This window comes from Centruroides vittatus, unplaced genomic scaffold (genome assembly GCF_030686945.1).
Source record: "Centruroides vittatus isolate TY-2023 unplaced genomic scaffold, ASM3068694v2 contig_3050, whole genome shotgun sequence".
Classification (NCBI taxonomy): domain Eukaryota; kingdom Metazoa; phylum Arthropoda; class Arachnida; order Scorpiones; family Buthidae; genus Centruroides; species Centruroides vittatus.
Window position 1 is genome coordinate 271,604 of NW_027121958.1, and position 18,528 is coordinate 290,131.

General features: G+C 33.0%; 2 protein-coding genes across 2 annotated transcripts; one reads left to right on the forward strand and one right to left on the reverse strand.

Moving 5' to 3' along the window:
- Positions 1–442: 442 nt before the first annotated feature.
- On the forward strand, positions 443–5,775 carry LOC136972857 (von Willebrand factor-like). The gene is made up of 7 exons (XM_067267499.1): positions 443–575; positions 1,504–1,683; positions 2,311–2,490; positions 4,882–5,067; positions 5,130–5,309; positions 5,445–5,642; positions 5,709–5,775. Exons 1-7 carry the CDS (start codon positions 518–520, stop codon positions 5,723–5,725), a joined length of 999 nt encoding a protein of 332 aa, XP_067123600.1. The 5' UTR covers positions 443–517; the 3' UTR covers positions 5,726–5,775.
- A 10-nt stretch (positions 5,776–5,785) lies between these two features.
- On the reverse strand, positions 5,786–16,883 carry LOC136972858 (alpha-crystallin B chain-like). The gene is made up of 3 exons (XM_067267500.1): positions 16,725–16,883; positions 9,657–10,032; positions 5,786–6,243 (listed from the first exon to the last, which is right to left on the reverse strand). The coding sequence occupies exons 2-3, from the start codon at positions 10,029–10,031 to the stop codon at positions 6,037–6,039; spliced, it is 582 nt and encodes a 193-aa protein (XP_067123601.1). The 5' UTR covers position 10,032; positions 16,725–16,883; the 3' UTR covers positions 5,786–6,036.
- Between the last annotated feature and the right edge of the window lie 1,645 nt (positions 16,884–18,528).

Genomic DNA, 18,528 nt, shown 5'->3' on the forward strand with positions numbered 1-18,528 from the left:
TTAAATTATTTTTCTATCCAGTAACATCGTTAACAGATTCTAATTAATTTAATACATTACGTATTTCTGTATTATTTTTTTATTTAATTTTTTAAGCATTTTAAAATTGGTGTTAAACTCCCAAACCCCCGTGTACACGGCCTAGGAACACCCAGGCCGGGTTCCCAGATCGTTTTTCACGTACTGTCCTGGGTGTTCCCAGGACAGTACGTGAAAAACGAAACAACATTAAAATATTGTAATAAATTTTTTAAATGATAAAATTTAGTAATAAATAAGGGTAAATACGTTTATTTATAGGTATATCTACCGGTGATAGAACATGATAGTTGACATTGTAAAATAAATGATACAGGCCTATACTATAATTTCACACTTGTATTTTTAGTTAAAACAATAATAATATCAAATGTAATATAACATTTTAAATACAATAATATTTATAAAACTGTTCATTTGAACTTTTATTAAAAATAATTGTTAAATTCAAGTCTTGTAAAGCAAGCATTTCAAAAGCATGAAGATCATTTTGGTGTTATTGTCCACATTTGTTCTTGTTTTTTCACAACAAAAAGGTAAGGAAATTTTATTTATCATCAGTTATTTTATAAAATTATATTAAAGTTGATTGTGGGTTCGCACCACGCACCAAAGGTCTGGCCACGCAGTTTTTCTTCACATATCTAATACGAAAATAGGGTCAGTTTCCCATAGAAAGAAGTTTTCCCTTGATGGATCGCCCAAGTGTTGAATTGCCGTATTTAGTCAATCCAATTCTTTACAGATGAATTTGTGGATTAAAATTAAGATTATATATAAATCTTATTCAATTATTAACGGCTTAGTTAATTAATGTATTACAACTCGCGCATAATGGCGTTCTAACGAAAGATGATTATAAAAAGTTATCGTAATCAAAATAGAGAGTGGTCCAATCGTCAGTTAACCATTGGAATGATTAAATTACTATTTTATTTAAATATTTTATTACTTATATATGAGATCATTCTTGTTTAATACAATTTAGTAATCGACATATTTTCACAAATAGTTGACTAACAAAGAATTATTTGTTTGCGTTAACTGACGTTAGTGCCACCCTGTATACACGTTTGAAATAATTATTTTTTTTTTATTTTAATTATCAGGTATTTAGGACAACTCGTATAGAACAGAACTTGTTTTATGACCTTATTTGCTATTGGAAACAACAGTAAAGATAACCTTACTAATTTCCATATACCGATTGTTTTACTGTAAATTGGGATTACATTTCTGGAATTAAAATTTTAATTAGTCCTATCATACAGAAATGTTTAATAAAAATATATGTATACAGCCATAGTTAAGAAATTATACAGTTCATAAAAGCAAGGTCACAAAGGAAAAGGTCATAAAACACTTTATTGTAATTATAATTATTATACATTAAACAGTAAACACTATGATTGTAAAACGACAGTTTCAAAATGTTTATAAATGAATTCATATTTAATTATCCAGTACAGAATCAGTGCGATGATCCAAATGAAGAATTTATGACCTGCGGTTGCGATCACAGTTGTGAAGATAATTTTATAGGATGCAAAACATGTTCAACAGGCTGTTTCTGCAAACAAGGCTATGTCAGAAATATTAACGATGCATGTATCGAGAAGACACAATGTACTCAGATCAATGCACGTAAGTCGCTTATTATTGGCACATAGTATATAAAATTCCTCTTTGTAAAAGAGCTGTTTACAATCTGATACTATACAAGATGATTCTTTAAAACTCCTATTAACATAAAATGTAAATCAACGATCAATATCCGATACTTTTAGCTATAAGTACAAGTAAAGAATGGAAAAGAAACAAATGACTACTCTGGATGAGATATACAGGGTGTCCATAAAGTCCGTGTGCAATTTTAAAAATTTATAACTTTATTAGTATTTGTGATGGAGAAATTATGTCGACCGCCATTTTACTTTTAGTCATAACATGGTCACAGCCACTCTATGTATAGTATATTCTAGCTCGTTAATTTCAATGGCGTCATCGAGAAAATAAGTTATTTGTGGGTTAAAAATATCATTTTTAAAATTATTTTATTATATTAAAATTTTTTATTCAGTATCATTTTTAATGTATGTATAAAAATATTATAATACTTGAGTAGAGTTAAATCTATAGAAAATCCACATGTTTATATTCTAAACATAGATTTCAACGTTAATAAAAATAGTTAAATTAAGTATCTATATAAACTATAAGTTTTTAAATGTTATTTTTATTTATTGATATTGAACGTGAAACTTTATTTAGAAAAAATTTGTAAACTGCCTGGAGAAATATATTTAGAGTGTGAAAATCCTTGTCCTGATCCATGCTATCCCCATATTCAATGTCCTGAATTATGCGTCCCAGGATGTTACTGTAAACCAGGCTTAATTAGAGATAAATTGGGATATTGTTATCCAGATTTTATACAAAAGCCTAATCCAAGTAAGTAGACAAATATATTAATTAAAATACTCTGTTTAAGCAATAAAAATTTAAATTCTGTGAAAATTAATAGTGTAGTAATAATGATAGAACAATATAAAATATATTTAAGCTTTTTCGTTTCACCGAATTTTTTATATTTTAATTAAATTATTGTTTTAACATTACATATTCCAAGTATCAAACGAACAGCAGGATTCGTTATTCGGTTGTAAGGATGAATAATTACTAAGCAATTTGGCAGAAGACAAGCTCCAGGCCGCATCTCTTGTTAAATATAAATATAAATAGTTATTGTTATATTTTAAATAATTATAAATTAATTAATTACATCAATTTAATTTTAAAATGTTCTGGAAGAAAGAATCGGCCATATTCTTGATGTATATTAGATAAGTTTAAAGTGTTAATTTCCGATTAACGTGCCAATATGGAGAAATACACATCTAAAGGTTCGAGAAAGTATTTAAATATTTAATCATTTATTTTTGATTGGATTTCACCTAACGAGTAAGATGGAAAAAGTACCATCGTAATAAAATGTTTCTTTAAAAAATAGTCCCCCAAAACGTCAGCCTACCATTTTGGGAGACCCAGGATCGAATTCGGATGAATCGAAAAAGTCCTAGGAATTTATCTGGTGATGGTCTATATGTCGGGCCAGATATGTCGGGCCCCGTCCCTCACCACCCAACTGCCCCATTGTGGGCCTTGCCGTACTCATAATGGGCTTGCTAAAAATGCCCTCTTAGTGCCCACAGCGCAAAAAGAGTTTTTTTAAAAAAATCTATATTATGGCAAAATACGCGGCTTACCGCATACCGTACATCCTAAGATTGAGACTCAATCAATAGACCAATGGATCTTAAAGTGACTGGAAAATGTTAGAAACCAAAAAGAGATCATCAACTAATATGAGTCGATGTAAACAAAAGAAAAAAATGAAATTTGGTGAGAGTGTGGTCTTTTTTGTATTCCAACTTGTTAGTGATTCTGGCGATAGTATTAGTTGCGATAATATGTAATGTGCAAAATTATATGTTTCTCTTGTTTTAAGATTAATTCTAATTATTATAAATAAATTTTGATTATAATTAAATTTCTCCATTCTTGATATAATTTTGTCCCGCTAAATTCGCAAAATGTTACACTATGCGCCCTAAAGTAAAAATTTGTGTTTCTCTGGATTGTCAAAAGAATAATGTATGCATATATGCATTGCACCTGGAGCCAAAATATTTAGGGGAAACTCTGTTAGTTTTGGAGGGAATTTCGGGTCTCTTTAAGGAGTTTTCACGACATCGTTCAAATGTTTTTATGCCTGAAAGTGTCCGTCTTGTGTGACTATCGTACTTGTGAGTTCTGAGAATTTCGATAGACATTTTTATTCCCGTTTCTTGTATTCGTACAACAAGAAACGGGAATAATCATCGAACAAACAAGCAAAGAAAGAAAGAGTATTGTCTGATAGAAATCTTTTTTCAATGATTTCGCTTTCCTTTTTTGAATATAAAATTTATATTATTAAACAATAGACTCTGAAATCTTAAATCTTAATATTAAATTATATACAGTGGTGCCTCGTATAACGTACGCCTCGAATAACGGACGCTGCGAACAACGGACTTTCTGTTTGGCCGTTACGTGACTCGAGCAACGGACTGGCTGCGAACAACGGACTTTCCGGCATAATTGGTGACTGCTCCATGGGTGCGTTCTTTAATAGCGGTCTCTCTGCGTCTCCGCTACTACGGGAGTGCGCTGCTGTTTGTAGGCATTTAGGAACGACAGTGAAAGAAAGAAAGATGGCGGCGCCCGTACTATCGATAGTATCGTGATGGAGGAATCTATAATTCTAAAATATGAGCTTTTAAAGGCAAAAGAAGGGTCCCAATTTAACCATAAAATGGATTATTTGTTGAAAGAGCATTCAAAATAGCCTCGAAAAAAAATTCGTAAAGACACTTACATCACTCGCGCTTTCACAATTTCTAAATTTTCATTCATAAAACCACATAATGGACCCGGAAACGAAACTATCTGAGCCATGGAGAACGCCATGTTGCTTTCCATCGTAAACTACTGCTACAAGCGGCCGTTTTTGCCGTTCGATGGCGCGCACTCCGCAGGAATTTTTAAACGGATGTCGCTCGCGCAGAGTTACGCGGAAGAATAAAAGAACGCACCCCATGTTCATTTTTTTATGATACAGTACAGTTATTTTATGCTGCGGAACGAATTAGACGTTTTAACATGTATTTCTATGGGAAAATGCGTTTCATATAACGGACGTTTCACTTAACGGACGTGCACCTGGAACGGATTAAGTACGTTATATGAGGCACCACTGTATTTGAAAAGCATATTAAAAATATAAATAAATAATTACAGAAAACGAATGCAAGATTGCCGGAGAAGAATATGTTCAATGCAAACAGGTATGCCCAAAAACTTGTGACAATTACAAGAAACCTATAAACTGTCCAGTCTCGTGCTACACGGGTTGCGTATGCACGGATGGTTTAGTTAGAAATGAAAAAGGTTTTTGTGTTCATCCCACCCAATGTAAAAATGAGAGTAAGTATTCTTTAATTTATCCATCATCCTTGCGTTTCTAATAATTGCTTTAAAATCTTTAGTAACCGGAGTTGATTGTGGAAGTGATTTTGAAATATATATGACATGTGGTTGTGAATCAACTTGCGATAACACTAAACCAATTTGTAATGACAGTAATTGTAAAATGGGCTGCAAATGTAAAGAAGGATTTGTAAGAAAAAATAATGAATGTGTACCTTATGCAATTTGTCGAAATACGCGTAAGTTAAATTTTTAATATTTTAAGAAATTAATTCACTAATCGAAAAAATGGCATTTCCAATTGAAAAGAAATTGCTAAACGCGTTAATTTTGTTAATTGGAATTTTTCGTACATTTATTTGGTTTTATTGCAGCTAAGCCACCAGTTAATGGTAATCGATGTAAACAAGAAAATGAAATTTGGATAGATTGTGGACCTCTTTGTATTCCAACTTGTGAAATTCCAACACCTGTATTCTGCGCAAAAAAATGCAAACCAGGATGTTACTGCCAATCAGATTATATCAGGAGCAACCATGGTTTATGCGTCCTTCCCTCAGATTGCACCAATGGTAATATTTATGTTCGAATTTCATAATTTTGTAATATCAAATTTCTAAAATCATATTATTTTACAGATCGCAAAGGGAAATAATCAAATTCCGATTATCTTGTTTTTCTCCATGAATAAAAAAAAAATAATTTATTCAAGACCAATATGTTAATCACAATTTGGTATTTAATTTACTTTATAAAAGTTTTTAATTATGATTTTTATATTGCTTTTATAATTCAAATATATAGTTGTATTTGCACTTTGCAGAATTATGAATTATGAAAATTTTACATGTAATTTCTGGTCAGAAAATAAAATACTGTATTACAATTTTGAAATTGAATTTTTCTTTACTGCTGTAATTAATAATTTTTTAAAAAAAAATTGTAAAAACCATTAAAGAAGAAATTTTAATCGGCAAGGATCTTTAATTTATGTTCTTCTCTCGATGGTGGTGCTGTCCATCTGGAAAGTGGTGCTTCGACTGTTAGAATACCTTCTTGGGATAAAAATGCTTTGATGAGTTCGCAATCAGTTCCTTTTGGAAGAAGAAATTCTCTGTTATATTCGTGTACAATGGTTTTATTGTCGTCTGGCTCTTCACGCTTTGCTTGTATCTAAAATATAAAATACACAATATTTTAGATTATATACAGAGTATATCTAAATGATGAGCCCGATGTCGAAAAAGTGTTACCTACAATACGCTAAACATAGGACAGTGATACATACACAGATATAGAAGCACCCTTTCAAAGTTTATTACATATCGTATACATGCTCGATATGAGCCCCTCTCCTTACTCAGCAGACATTAAATCGGTAGTCCAGTTCATCCCACACATGGTGTAGTGCAGTGTTTCTCAAACTTTTTGGACCGCGACCCCCCTTCTGCACTTAAAAATTTCAAAGGACCCCCGAAGAATAAGTATGTGTCAAAAAACATCCCGGAGGGAGGGTTTTTTTTTTTTTTTTTTAACTCTTTCCGCCCTGTGGGCACTAAGAGGGCCTTTTTTAGTAGGCCCATTATGGGTTCGGCCAGGCCCACAATGGGGCGACCGGGTGGTGAGGGACGGGGCCCGACATATCCGAACGGACCACCCCCCTGAAAAATACCTGGGGATTATTCGACCCGTTCGGATTCGATCCCGGGTCCCCCAGAGCGGTAGGCTGCCACCTTTACCGCTCGGCCATCCGGCCGCGGAGGGAGGGGTTAGGCTCGTATTTAAATATTTATATTATTTTTATTATTTATATGTGCAATTTATTTAAGTAAAAATTATTTTATATATTTTTTATTTCTATTATTTTTAAACATGAATCCATAGTAAATTTATAAAATATTTGAAAAAATTGATCTGGCATCAATTTTTCAGCGACCCCCCAAATATTTTTCACGACCCCCTTGGGGGGCGCGACCCCCACTTTGAGAATCACTGGTGTAGTGTACTCCTATCAATTGCTGCGATAATACAGGCTCACATATTCTGCCAGATTTGTCGACAGTGATGGCACAAACACATAACCTTCGCATACCCCCACACGTAGAAGTCTCGTGGCGTTAAGTCGGGAGATTGTGGAGGTCGGGACAAGATTTGTTGATTGCCGTACTCCAAACGACCAATCCATGTTTAGTAATTGAGTGTTAAGAACTCTCCAGAAGTCAGTGAGGCGGGTCCTCTTGCTGATAAATTGAACAGGAAATGTCACTCTCCAGTTGTGGCATCAGCTATTGTTCTACCAACGTATCCATCACTGTGATTTCAGAAAAAAAGAAATGTCCATATATCCTGAATTTTGAAAGTGCACAAAACGCATTAATTTTTGGAGAATCATGGATGTGCTCCACATAAGTATGAGGGTTTTCCGTTCCCCAAATCCACATATTGTGTCTGTTAACCTTCCGTTCAGAAATGAGGTTGCCTCATCGCTAAAGACCAATTTGTCACAAAAGTCATTATCTTGTTCCATGAGGCCGATAATTTGTGTGCAGAAATTGTATCACCAAGAGTAGTCTTTGGCGTGTAATGCTTGCGGTAACTGTAGACTACGGTTCAGCTTCAGTCTTTTACGTAACACATGCCAGTCGGTTATGTTGTTTGGGATACCCATCTTTGCTGCTTCTGCGGATATGTTTTCATGTGCTCTGTTGGTAGCTCTCCCGCACGCGATCGCCTGCTTCTTTTGACGTTGGTGATAGACCAAATCTGCCTTTGCATAAACATTCAGTAGGCACAAATTCTTTGTACCATAGTCTTCACGTTGGTGGGTTTTTACTGAACTTCGTACGAAAGTGATGCTAAACAGTTACAACTGATTTCGTGAAATGAAATTCCAGTACTCAGAACCCTTTTTCTTCGCCTCTCGCCATGTCTATAACTACCAGTCTTCTAGCGGTGCATGATGGAACCAATGCCATGCCGCATGTTTGAAATGAAACTTTGAGATATGCTTATCTTATATGATCTCATGTCATTGTTGCATCTTTAGTAGTTTGTTTACAAAACTTCTCCTAATAAGGGAATTTGTTTAGTTACATCCTGCATATATATTGGCTTTTTACTATCCAAAAAACTTGGTTTTTTAGATAGTAAAAAGCCCACCAGTGGCCGAGTGGATAAAACCACTGAACATTTCTAGTTGGTTGCGGGTTCATGCTTCGCCAATGGATGGTTACGTGGAGTTTTCTGAGTTTTCTTCACGTCTAACGTCTAAATGAGGGCTAGTTTCTCATAGAAAGCCCTGTCGGGCACTCCTTATTTATCTATCTTTATTGTAGAGAATCGATACTCAAACAATACGTGGTAGTTTGGTAAACAAGATATAACACTTGATTTGAAGGCCTAATTAATAGGAAAATAAGTAAATGTGTTTCAGTAATTTTAATTGAAATTATCTACGGAAATATGTACAGTTTTAGCAGGTATATTTGGTATTTTTAAAAATAAATTTGAGAACGTGCTAACGTAGATTCTTCCACGGACTCCACAGATTTAAATTCATGGTGTCATGGCAGAAATATTTCAAACGTAAGCAAAATGAAGCCAGCTTAATGAAGAACAAAGAAGAATCGTAACTGATCGTAACTGAATAACACGAGGAAAGGAGGCGAAGCTTCACAGTTAAGCATTTTGTAGATAGGGATGGCAAGGAGGATAGTTTACAGCATCGTATAAAGACTGGAAAATGGTAACACTGTTGCTAGATATCCAAGGAGTGGGCAAAAGAGAATTAGAATGACAGATAGCAAAAGAATGACAGAAAACTTGGACAGTGACTAAGAAAACTTGGAAGAAAGTTCAAAATCTCTCACCAATATATTTAAAAAATTCTAGTCGAGCAAAATGTTCTTCGGAAGCGAAAGTCAGCCCAAAAATATACAAAAATACAATTCAAACTGTAAAGGATGCCACTGCGAAAAATGCGCGAAAATTCAAAGCTTCAAGTAGACTGGACGTTGTTATGGAGACTGAGTCGTATTTTACCTTTGGTGGATGTGACTTCCATCGAACGTAAAATACGACTGATCAGTCCAAAACGATTTCAAGCATTCATAGCTCCTCTCTTTGGCTGGATGGCCGAGCGGTCAAAGTGGCAGCCTACCGCTTTGGGGACCCGAGATTGAATCCGAACGGGTCAAAAAATCCCCAAGAATTTTTTGGGGGGTGGTCCATCGAGATATATCGGGCTCCGTCTCCCTCATCACCTGGTCGTTCCATTGTGGGCTTGCTAAAAGAGGCCCTCTTAGTGCCCATATTTGCTGGAGCACTAAGAGGGCCTCTTAGTGCTCCAACGAATGTTCTCCAGCTGCTTCCAATTAAAACAGAAAGTAACCTGCTGAAATAGAAAGTGTATGAGAATTGATGGTAAAAAAAAAAACGGAACTGAGACGGAGCATGAAGTCTAAACTTTGCCAATCTAATTCAGAGCACTTTCGAACACTGGTAGCCACATCAAGTTTATATATATATAACTCTATAATAATCATAAATTATTTATATATGCAGTATATAATACTTATCAAACCTACCTGCAGCTTATTATATACAGTTTTGACTGTGATTTCTTCAAGCTTATATTCATGCACATCAAATTTCAGTTTTAGAAGTCTGCCAGGATGAGCGGATGGAGAATTCATAGCATCCAACCATGTACGATTATCTATTCTTTGTATTTCATCAGTTGTGTCATCTATTGGTTGTCCACTAGTTGCACCTTTCTCTTTTGTATCCTGCTTTCCTCCAAAAATTTCATCTTCGCGTGATGCGATCTGAATTCTAAAACGATTCATTTCATCTTCCATTTTTCTAATTTCATTTTCAAATTTTTCGCGATTTGAATCAAATTCTTTGTCCAAAATATTAAAATCTGTCCTCAGAATAGGCAATTTTTTTTCTAAGGCCATCCTGAAATTTAACATAATGAAAAAAATTAAATAATATAATAAAATATATCTTCCCCCAAAATCTGATTAGAGTCATTAGACCATTAGATCATAGATGCAAGAGTTTACTTATTGAGAACATACAGTAATGTATATATGATCCTTGTTGACTTCCAAAGCCATTCAAGGACAACTTCTGTCCTTTGGAGCTGGACACAAAATGTATATTGGGAATTTTGAATTGTGCAGTAATTAATTATCCGATTCTGGGTTTTATAAGTATTTCTTTCTTCTGGTTATGTTAAAGTTAAAATATTTATCTAAATTATACAGTGTAGGGTAAAACCTGACCAAAACGGAACCTGAATAAAATGTAACTGCTAAACCGGAAAAAATATCCAGTACCGTGCGATCCGGTTAACACGGGTTTACTGTACACAGCATTTTATTTGGCCTACGAAAAACAGAGACGTAGAAGGAATGTTGGTATCACATTTTAGAGAGATTTTCTAATCTGTATTGCCAAAATTCCTTCAGGATTCATGGTATTCGATACAAATGGCAAATTCTTGAATGATTTGCCATTTGTATCGAATATATGCAATGTATATATTTTTAATGCAGCCGAAACATCAACTTTATCATGTAAACTAATTTAAAACCACAGCGCACTTATCGTATAGTAAATTATATCACTTGCAGGTGCACAGTACACACTGCACATGTCATGCATGAACGGTAATTAAAATTAATAATTATACACATATAAGATTTGTATTATTGTCCTTATTTTCCATTTATATCTTTTAGAACAGCTAATTAACGTAAGCCCAAACAAACCTGACATTTGTTCAGTAGGTGAAAACCTTAGAATAAGGCCTGGCTTGAACTGATCTTTTCCAGTGTCATAAGCAACACTCGCTGATAGAACTTACTCCCTTGCAAATTTTTATTTTGTTTTTAGGCTTAGAATTTAAACAGTAAAAGCCTCTCGATTTAAACAATAACAATAATAATAAATAACAGCCCACCAGTAGCCGAGTGGATAAAACTACTGAACGTTGATCATGGGTTCGCGCCTTGCCAAAGGGCTGGCCATGTGAAGTTTTCCGGTTTTCTTCATTCGTAACACCTAAATAGGGGCCAGTTTACTGTTAAAGTCCTCCCGGGAGGCATCCCCTCGGCAAACCGCCCACTTGTTACGTTGGTATAACCAAACAAGCCAAACCAAACTAAAAATATGACAAATGAATAGAAAACAAAAATATACAAAACATATTCTGCAATATCATCAAGTTAAAATAAGTTTTTGACTGATTTTTCTTGTTTGTTTTTTACTCTTACGGATAGGATATTTTAATTATACCCATCAAGTTTTCGGTCAGACACAACATTAGACAGTCGAATGGTGAAGAAGAAGACTCGAAATATTCAAGATAGACCATTCCCGAATAATTCCTGAGATTTTTTGACTGCAGGGATTTGTGAGATTCAGTCAGGAGATTAAATTTTTATTATTCGGAAATTTTAATTCTATATTGTTTTAAATCGTAAAACGCTCTTATAACATAGATTCTAAGTCATTTCCTTCATCGGGAAAAGAAGGAAACGACTATATTCGCTGAAATAATATTTTCCTCCAAAATTTGTAGTTAATAAATAAATTAGCGTGAGAAACAAATATCTTCCACATGTTGTTTATGAAAAGGGAAACTTTTTGTCACTTTTATGACAGAAAGGAAGTTAAATTTCCCTTCTCACACCCCTTATCTCCTAAGTTGGGCGTTCATCTGGATGTCCACCACCTTCGCACATCCCCGAACATCCCGTCGACGTACCGAGAACCTATTTTGATTGGTTCGAAATATTCGAATAAAGAGAACCATTTCCTGCGATTGAAGAGTTCGACAAAAGTCCCACTCCAGAGAAAACGCAGATCCGGGTTCTCATCAAGAATCAGGTGGACGAGTTCTCTCGAAGATCCCCAAGTGAAGTTTTCCTCCCGAAAGTTTAACAAGTGTTCCTCCAGTACTCGAGCTCTCGAAGTTCCTCCACTACAGCTACTATCGTCGTCTCATCTTTCACGAAAGACGCAGGAACTCCTCAAGTATATTACAATAATTAATATACTACCTCTAGACGAGGTAGTAAATTGATTATTGTAAACTCTCTCTCTCCGCGAAATTAGGAAAAGGTGTAAGAAATATTCTTAGCATTGTAACTTAGATTTTGTTATTTATTAAATTTGTTGTTGTTTTAATATGGTCTCCTCCGTGACTCGAAGCCGCGCCGAAGTCTTATCCCAGATTTACGTATCCTCCTCACTCGTCAGTGTTAATTAGCGCGTGATGGGGCGCATTTCATTCCTATCTGGTGTCGGGAGCCTAACAATGGAGAAGACGATCTCGTGATCGCCTAATCTCCTCTTTTCTCGGTTAACATTTCTAAACGTTTAACGCCATCCTACGACGTTGTGGGCAAGCCTTCCAGACTTGAATGCCGACTAAGTGGTATCACGAGTGATACCCCGGCCGACCTCACAGATTCAATTCCAGCTTTCTCAGAGCAATGTGTTGACGCCTTATATGAGATTACGATTTAATTAGATGAATGATTAAAGTGTAAACTTCTCCGAATTTAGATAAACTCAGAAGTTTTCAAGAGTAAATTGATCCAGATATGTCGGGCGTTGTCCTTCACATTCAGTTTTCCACTTTTGGATCTGAACAAATTCGTAATAGGAATGCAAAATGGAATGAATTTTAAAACAAAGAATTTAATTTGTATAATCCATTATAAATATTTAAGTGGCAGATCATGTCCGCTCTGGGCATAAGTAAGCGCCTATTTAGACCCCCATGGTTAGAGGACGCCAACAGCATCTCAGAACCGAAATATAGAAGATAGAAGAACTTTTATCACTTTTCTTCGTCTGTGCACATTACAAATAGGAAACCCTAAGCAATTTTCAAACCGGATTCCCAATATTAAGTTGAAATTTTATTATTGAAAAAAATCCAGCAACAAGTTGCGTAACTTTCCCGGAGAAAAAGATTCACTACCAGAAAATCGAAATTGTGTGTGGTGCCATCTGTTATGATATTTTGTTATAATAACATTTTATATTATTAATTAAATTATAAAATAGCAACAAGCTTAATTTTGAAGGTAGGGGTGGTTTTAAAAAATTGTAAATGTGAATAACGAGTGAAATCTTCATTAAGTCCGACTCATCTCGAGATATGACACATGACTCCTGTCTTTTCCTACCCCTCGACCTTTAACCTCCAAAATTTAATAGCACCAATGCCCCTTATACTCAAGCTATCATGCCAAATTTCGTTTCTTACTCGTTACTCTATCCTGAGGTATTAAATGAAATAAACACCAATATACAGTACATACACATACACACATTCATAGAATTTTTTCCCGGCTTCTTTCTCTTTATTTATTTTTGGGGTGTTTAGGCGGTCTCGAAAACTCTCCAAAAAACTGGGTTACGAATAATATCATGCAACAATTCTAATCCTTTATTTTAAAACAATATTTAAACAAATCTTAAAACATGTCTTTGTTTATCTGTGTAAATATCATAAATTATTTTATGTTATAAATAATGCAAAATATTTTAAAATTTACATTAAATTAAATATATATTTTAAATCCTATCTGAAATTTTATTATTATATCTAGGTCTAATAAATCTCTAAAGCATAACTAAATTTATCCGAAATAAAATTTTATTCAATTTATACATTAATAAAATGTCAAAGTTTCATTCATTTTTAAACAACACAACTTCATAAACCATTTAAAATTATTTTCCGAAAAAAAATAGATGTATTATAATTTATCAAAAAATTTTATAAAAATTAAATTTAAAATAAAAATTTCAAATATTTTTAAAGAAATATTAACCACTAACTAGTTATAAGTTTTTACAAAGTTTAATTTATAGATGTTTATATATATATATTCATTTTCAACTCCGTCCTGTGGGCACTAAAAGGACCATTATCCCTTATCTTGCCCATGGTAGACACCACCAAGCCCACAATGGAAGTGGCCGGATGGTGAGAGACAAGACCCAATATCCGGAACAAATTACCCGAAAAATTCCTGGGACCCGAAGCTTCACCAACAATTTTTGAGGCTCTTCGGGATGTTTCTGGCCCCAGGAATTTCGCCCGAATCGATCCTGGGCCCCTCAGAGTGGTAAGCTGATACCTTAATCGTCTGGCCATCCTGCCTTAACTCGGAGGAAATTAATTCAGTTAAATTCGTATTGATTCAAGATAACAAGATAATATATTTAAAAATAAAAATATTTATGAATATTATTTCAAACGAAATGATTAAATAGCATAAATTGACTTAAATTATTTTTACTTAAAACCATATTGATTCAAGGCGACATTTTGAATGTACAGTATTTCCCGAAGGTATAATCAAATTAATCGTTTGCAAATGCAAATTCTATCCATCATTCATGAATGAGAGTAGTTTCATAGTTTCTAATGATTATAAGCATTTATGTTTGGAAAAAATTGCTCCTGAAATTTTTTTCAATTTTCCTCCCATGTTAAAAATATGCAAACTGTCTTCTATCGACATCTGCATGATGAGTAAGACATTATTTGCTCAGAGTGTTCTTAACAATATCCTAATATGTTATCTAAAACATCTCCTGTGCATTGGCTAAACGAATTAAAATTAGTTATTTGTCCCCTGATAGAAGACCAGGCACGGGGTCATTTCTTTCAGGCGCAACACGGAATAGTTCTCTTAATTTTGTCTTTCATCTGAAACACATGATTAGAAATTAGTATACTATTTCTTTCAATACACGGCAATTTCTTTTTAATTTATTCATTTAATTCGTGAATTTTTATAGCTTCCCAAATGTAGGCCCTCCAGTGGCCGAGTGGATAAAATCACTAAAAACTGATAGTTGGTAGTAAATTCGCGCCTCTCCGACTGAATAGCCTTGTGTAGTTTTTTGTATTTCTTCACATTAGAAACACTTAAATAGGGGCCAGTTTTCCATAAAAGGCCTCCTGGGAGGCATACCCCTCGGCATGCCGCGTTACCGTTTACGAATAAGCCAAACCCAAACATTTATGAATAGCCTGAGCCAGGCCTCAATGTTTTATTTTTCTCAAATCCTGAGTATTTTACGTCCCTTTTCACAACATACAGTTTAATTAATTTACATTTAAATATATTCAAAAGTATGTATATAATATAAACAACACCTGAATTTTAATTAATTAAAGCTTAATTATCCCGAAAATAACTTGATTAATTAGGTTTAAGTATTCAAAAGTGTTAATGTAATTTTAATGAAATTTTATCTATTTCCCAATTTATTGGAGAATTATTTTTAAAAAATTATTTCTTTAATTTTTGTTTTTAAATTTATTCATTAGTTTCGCTTCAGGATTTTATTATATAAGAAAATTTGAACAAAGATATTTTATGAATCCTTAACATTTTATACTCAGTCTATGTATTGTTGTGATATTTTATCATTATTGTTTCACATTATCGTCTAACCTTACACATTTAGATAGCTCACCATTGGTAGGGTGCATGGCCATTTTAACCATTAGTCACACTAGACACGTGCTTAGGGCCCAGGAAGATGTAAAAAAAACTGATACCGTTTACAAAATATACAAAAATAGGGGCTCTATACCACTACTATAATCATGCTATCAGCTATAGTGGGGTGAAAGATTGAAGTGCCAGAGGGGGCCCGAAATATCAAAAAACTGAGGGGCCCAGCCATGTATTAATAGGGCTCTGGCCCGATAACATCATTAAACACTGAATTTTCGCGTGGAGTTTTCCGGGTTTTCTTCACGTGCCTAACACTTAAGTTGAATCAGTTTCCTACAGGAGATCTCGCAAGTGTTGCATTGCCTTATCTCTTGAGTTCAGTCGAATATACTTAGACATAAAATTAAATTTAAACATTTATTTTTTAATTATCTGGATTGAATTGGGTTATGTGTATACAACGCGACACGTGCGATCTGCCGAAGGAGATGCCTCCAGAAGAGAGGACTCTAATTATCTGAAAGTCATAAAAATTTATAGAATAGGAAAACATATTTGTGTAAATATATATACAATTTTTACGGAAGAAAAAAATCAAAATCTAAACATGAAAAAATAAATGGGTCTCTCCCCAAGTGGGAACAAGCACTGTCTTCTACAGTAGTAACATATTTTATGTATTGTATATTTTATATTTAGACAGATCAGATTTAAAATATATAAAATATACTTTTATAAGAATGTAAATCAAAATGTTTGAAGGGTAAAATATATAGAATTACGTATATAAATATTTAAAAAAATGTCATTTTAAACCAAAAAGTCGCTTAATTTATGAGACCAAATTTTTTATTATATTTTTACTATCAAATTATACATTTTATTAAGTATATTTTTATTGTAATATACTCTAAAAATTTATAAAATTATTCGTAGATGTGACGTGCCAAGTACTTTTAAGAAAATAAAATTAGTTTGACCCCGTGATATTATTGAGTTCTTTGTTTAAGAATTATCTGAGTCGTAGCCAAATCGAACTACTTAATCAATAAAAATTATTCTTTGTAAAGTAAATCAAATTTGAAAAACCTTTTAAGGTTCTTTAAACATAATTTAATAAAATTCTTATACGTAAATAGATTATCTTACCTGAAAAATTAATTTTATTATATTTATGAACAAGAAATAAATCTTCTTTTAAAAGTAAACGAAGAGAAAAGATCAAATCGCTGATAAAAAAAGAAGAAAAGAAAATTTTTACAGATGATAAATTTAAATTTTGAATTTAATTTCGATCGAACTCATTTTATTGGATGAAATTCAAATGACGTTTTTGATTAATTGATGACGTCAAATTTAAAATCTAATATAAGTTGAATATCTTTTCGTAATATTGAAATGTTTAAAAGAATTTCAAACAAAAATTAAATTTTATAAATGAATGTTATTAAAATAAAGAATTAAATTAATTAATTAAATTATAAATGATTATTTAAAGTTAGTTTAATTAAAATTTTACCCGACAGATGGCAGGAGAAAGAAATTGTACTTATAAACAATATCGTTGTTACTTTAATAGAAGTTTTATCGCTTTTTCATAATTTAAAAAATAAATAAATAAATTTTTATTTGACTATGAATTTTATTATTGCTTAATCTAAAAGATAAAAATCAATTTAACAATTACATATTTTTACTAGCGCCATCTTTTGATAAGAACTTAAATACTTATATCATATTACATTTATTCTTATAATCTACATATATTAAACTATAATTAAAATTTATATACTTAAATATCATTTAATTTGAATTTTATGATGATTTTTTATAATGGTAATTAAAATTTACATAAAGATTTGATTAGACGGTTTGATTTAAGTTAGTAATTTAATGTGGCGCCATCTCTTATCGTACAGATTAAATTATGCGGGGTTTAATTTTCTCCATCATTTTTATATGGGCGTAGGACGGTTTGTCATCTGTCAACACATCTTAAGAGTTCATGTGCGTGTCCGTTGTCGAGATATTAGCGTCAATAAGTGGCACTAATGAAGTTGAATTCAGTATCGATTCACCTCACCTCAGATAAGAAAGAAAAAAAAAAATAGGACCTCTCCCAAATCACATCTCGATATCCATCGTCACCTTCGGGGAGTAGGCTACTCCGATTGCAGCAAGACAAATGGAAGCTGTCAAACCCGCTACGTGACACTCTGAGCCTAATTTGACATCTTCGGACCAAGTTTCTTCTTTTTTGTTAGTTTTCTGGAATGATTTATAATCTGTAAACCCGCTAAATACGAAGTGTTTGTTTTTGGAAACGTCTATAATTTACGCCCTGTCGTGACAAAAATTCGTTAAATTGCAATTTTTTTTTTTTTTTTTTTTTTTTTTTTAATTTTTTCAATTCCTTAAATTATTCTATATGAAAATTTTAAGAGATTAAATGTTGAATGAACTGCCGCTTCTCTCTCTCTCTCTCTTTTTTTTTTTTTTTTTTTTTTTCTAGTTTTCTAGTCATATCTGTTTGTGTAATTCAATTCCAATGAGTCATATTTTGTAAGGTTTCAAATCAAATGAAGTTTGAATCTTGCAATTCGATTCAAAATAAGTAAATAATCATAATTGAGTTATATAATATCACCAATATTTGTGTTTTACGATGTAAAACGAGAAAAGATTCCATTTTAGTGTGGGATGTCTATGGATTAAATTAATTTTAAAATATTCTTAGGTGGCGCTGGAAATGTTTCCGTTGCATGCGGGAAGAGAAGTAAAGTTGGGTAGTTTGCATGTTAATAACGGCTATTTCGCAGCGAATATCTCTCCTGAATTAGGAACAATGCTACAAGAATACGATTTACTCATTACAGTTTTAATATTACTAGATTTTGTCACCACTCCATACGTGTTAGAATATTACAAAAGCTTATATTATCAAAGAATGCGA

Bases quoted from the DNA above. Each gene is read 5' to 3' on its own strand.
- LOC136972857 (XM_067267499.1), top strand. From the start codon at position 518: ATGAAGATCATTTTGGTGTTATTGTCCACATTTGTTCTTGTTTTTTCA. The intron at 1,684-2,310 runs GTAAGTCGCTTA...AACTTTATTTAG, and splicing joins ATGTACTCAGATCAATGCAC to AAAAAATTTGTAAACTGCCT. The intron at 5,310-5,444 runs GTAAGTTAAATT...GTTTTATTGCAG, and splicing joins TGCAATTTGTCGAAATACGC to CTAAGCCACCAGTTAATGGT.
- LOC136972858 (XM_067267500.1), bottom strand. From the start codon at position 10,031: ATGGCCTTAGAAAAAAAATTGCCTATTCTGAGGACAGATTTTAATATT. The intron at 6,244-9,656 runs GTAGGTTTGATA...TTTATATTTTAG, and splicing joins CTGTATATAATAAGCTGCAG to ATACAAGCAAAGCGTGAAGA.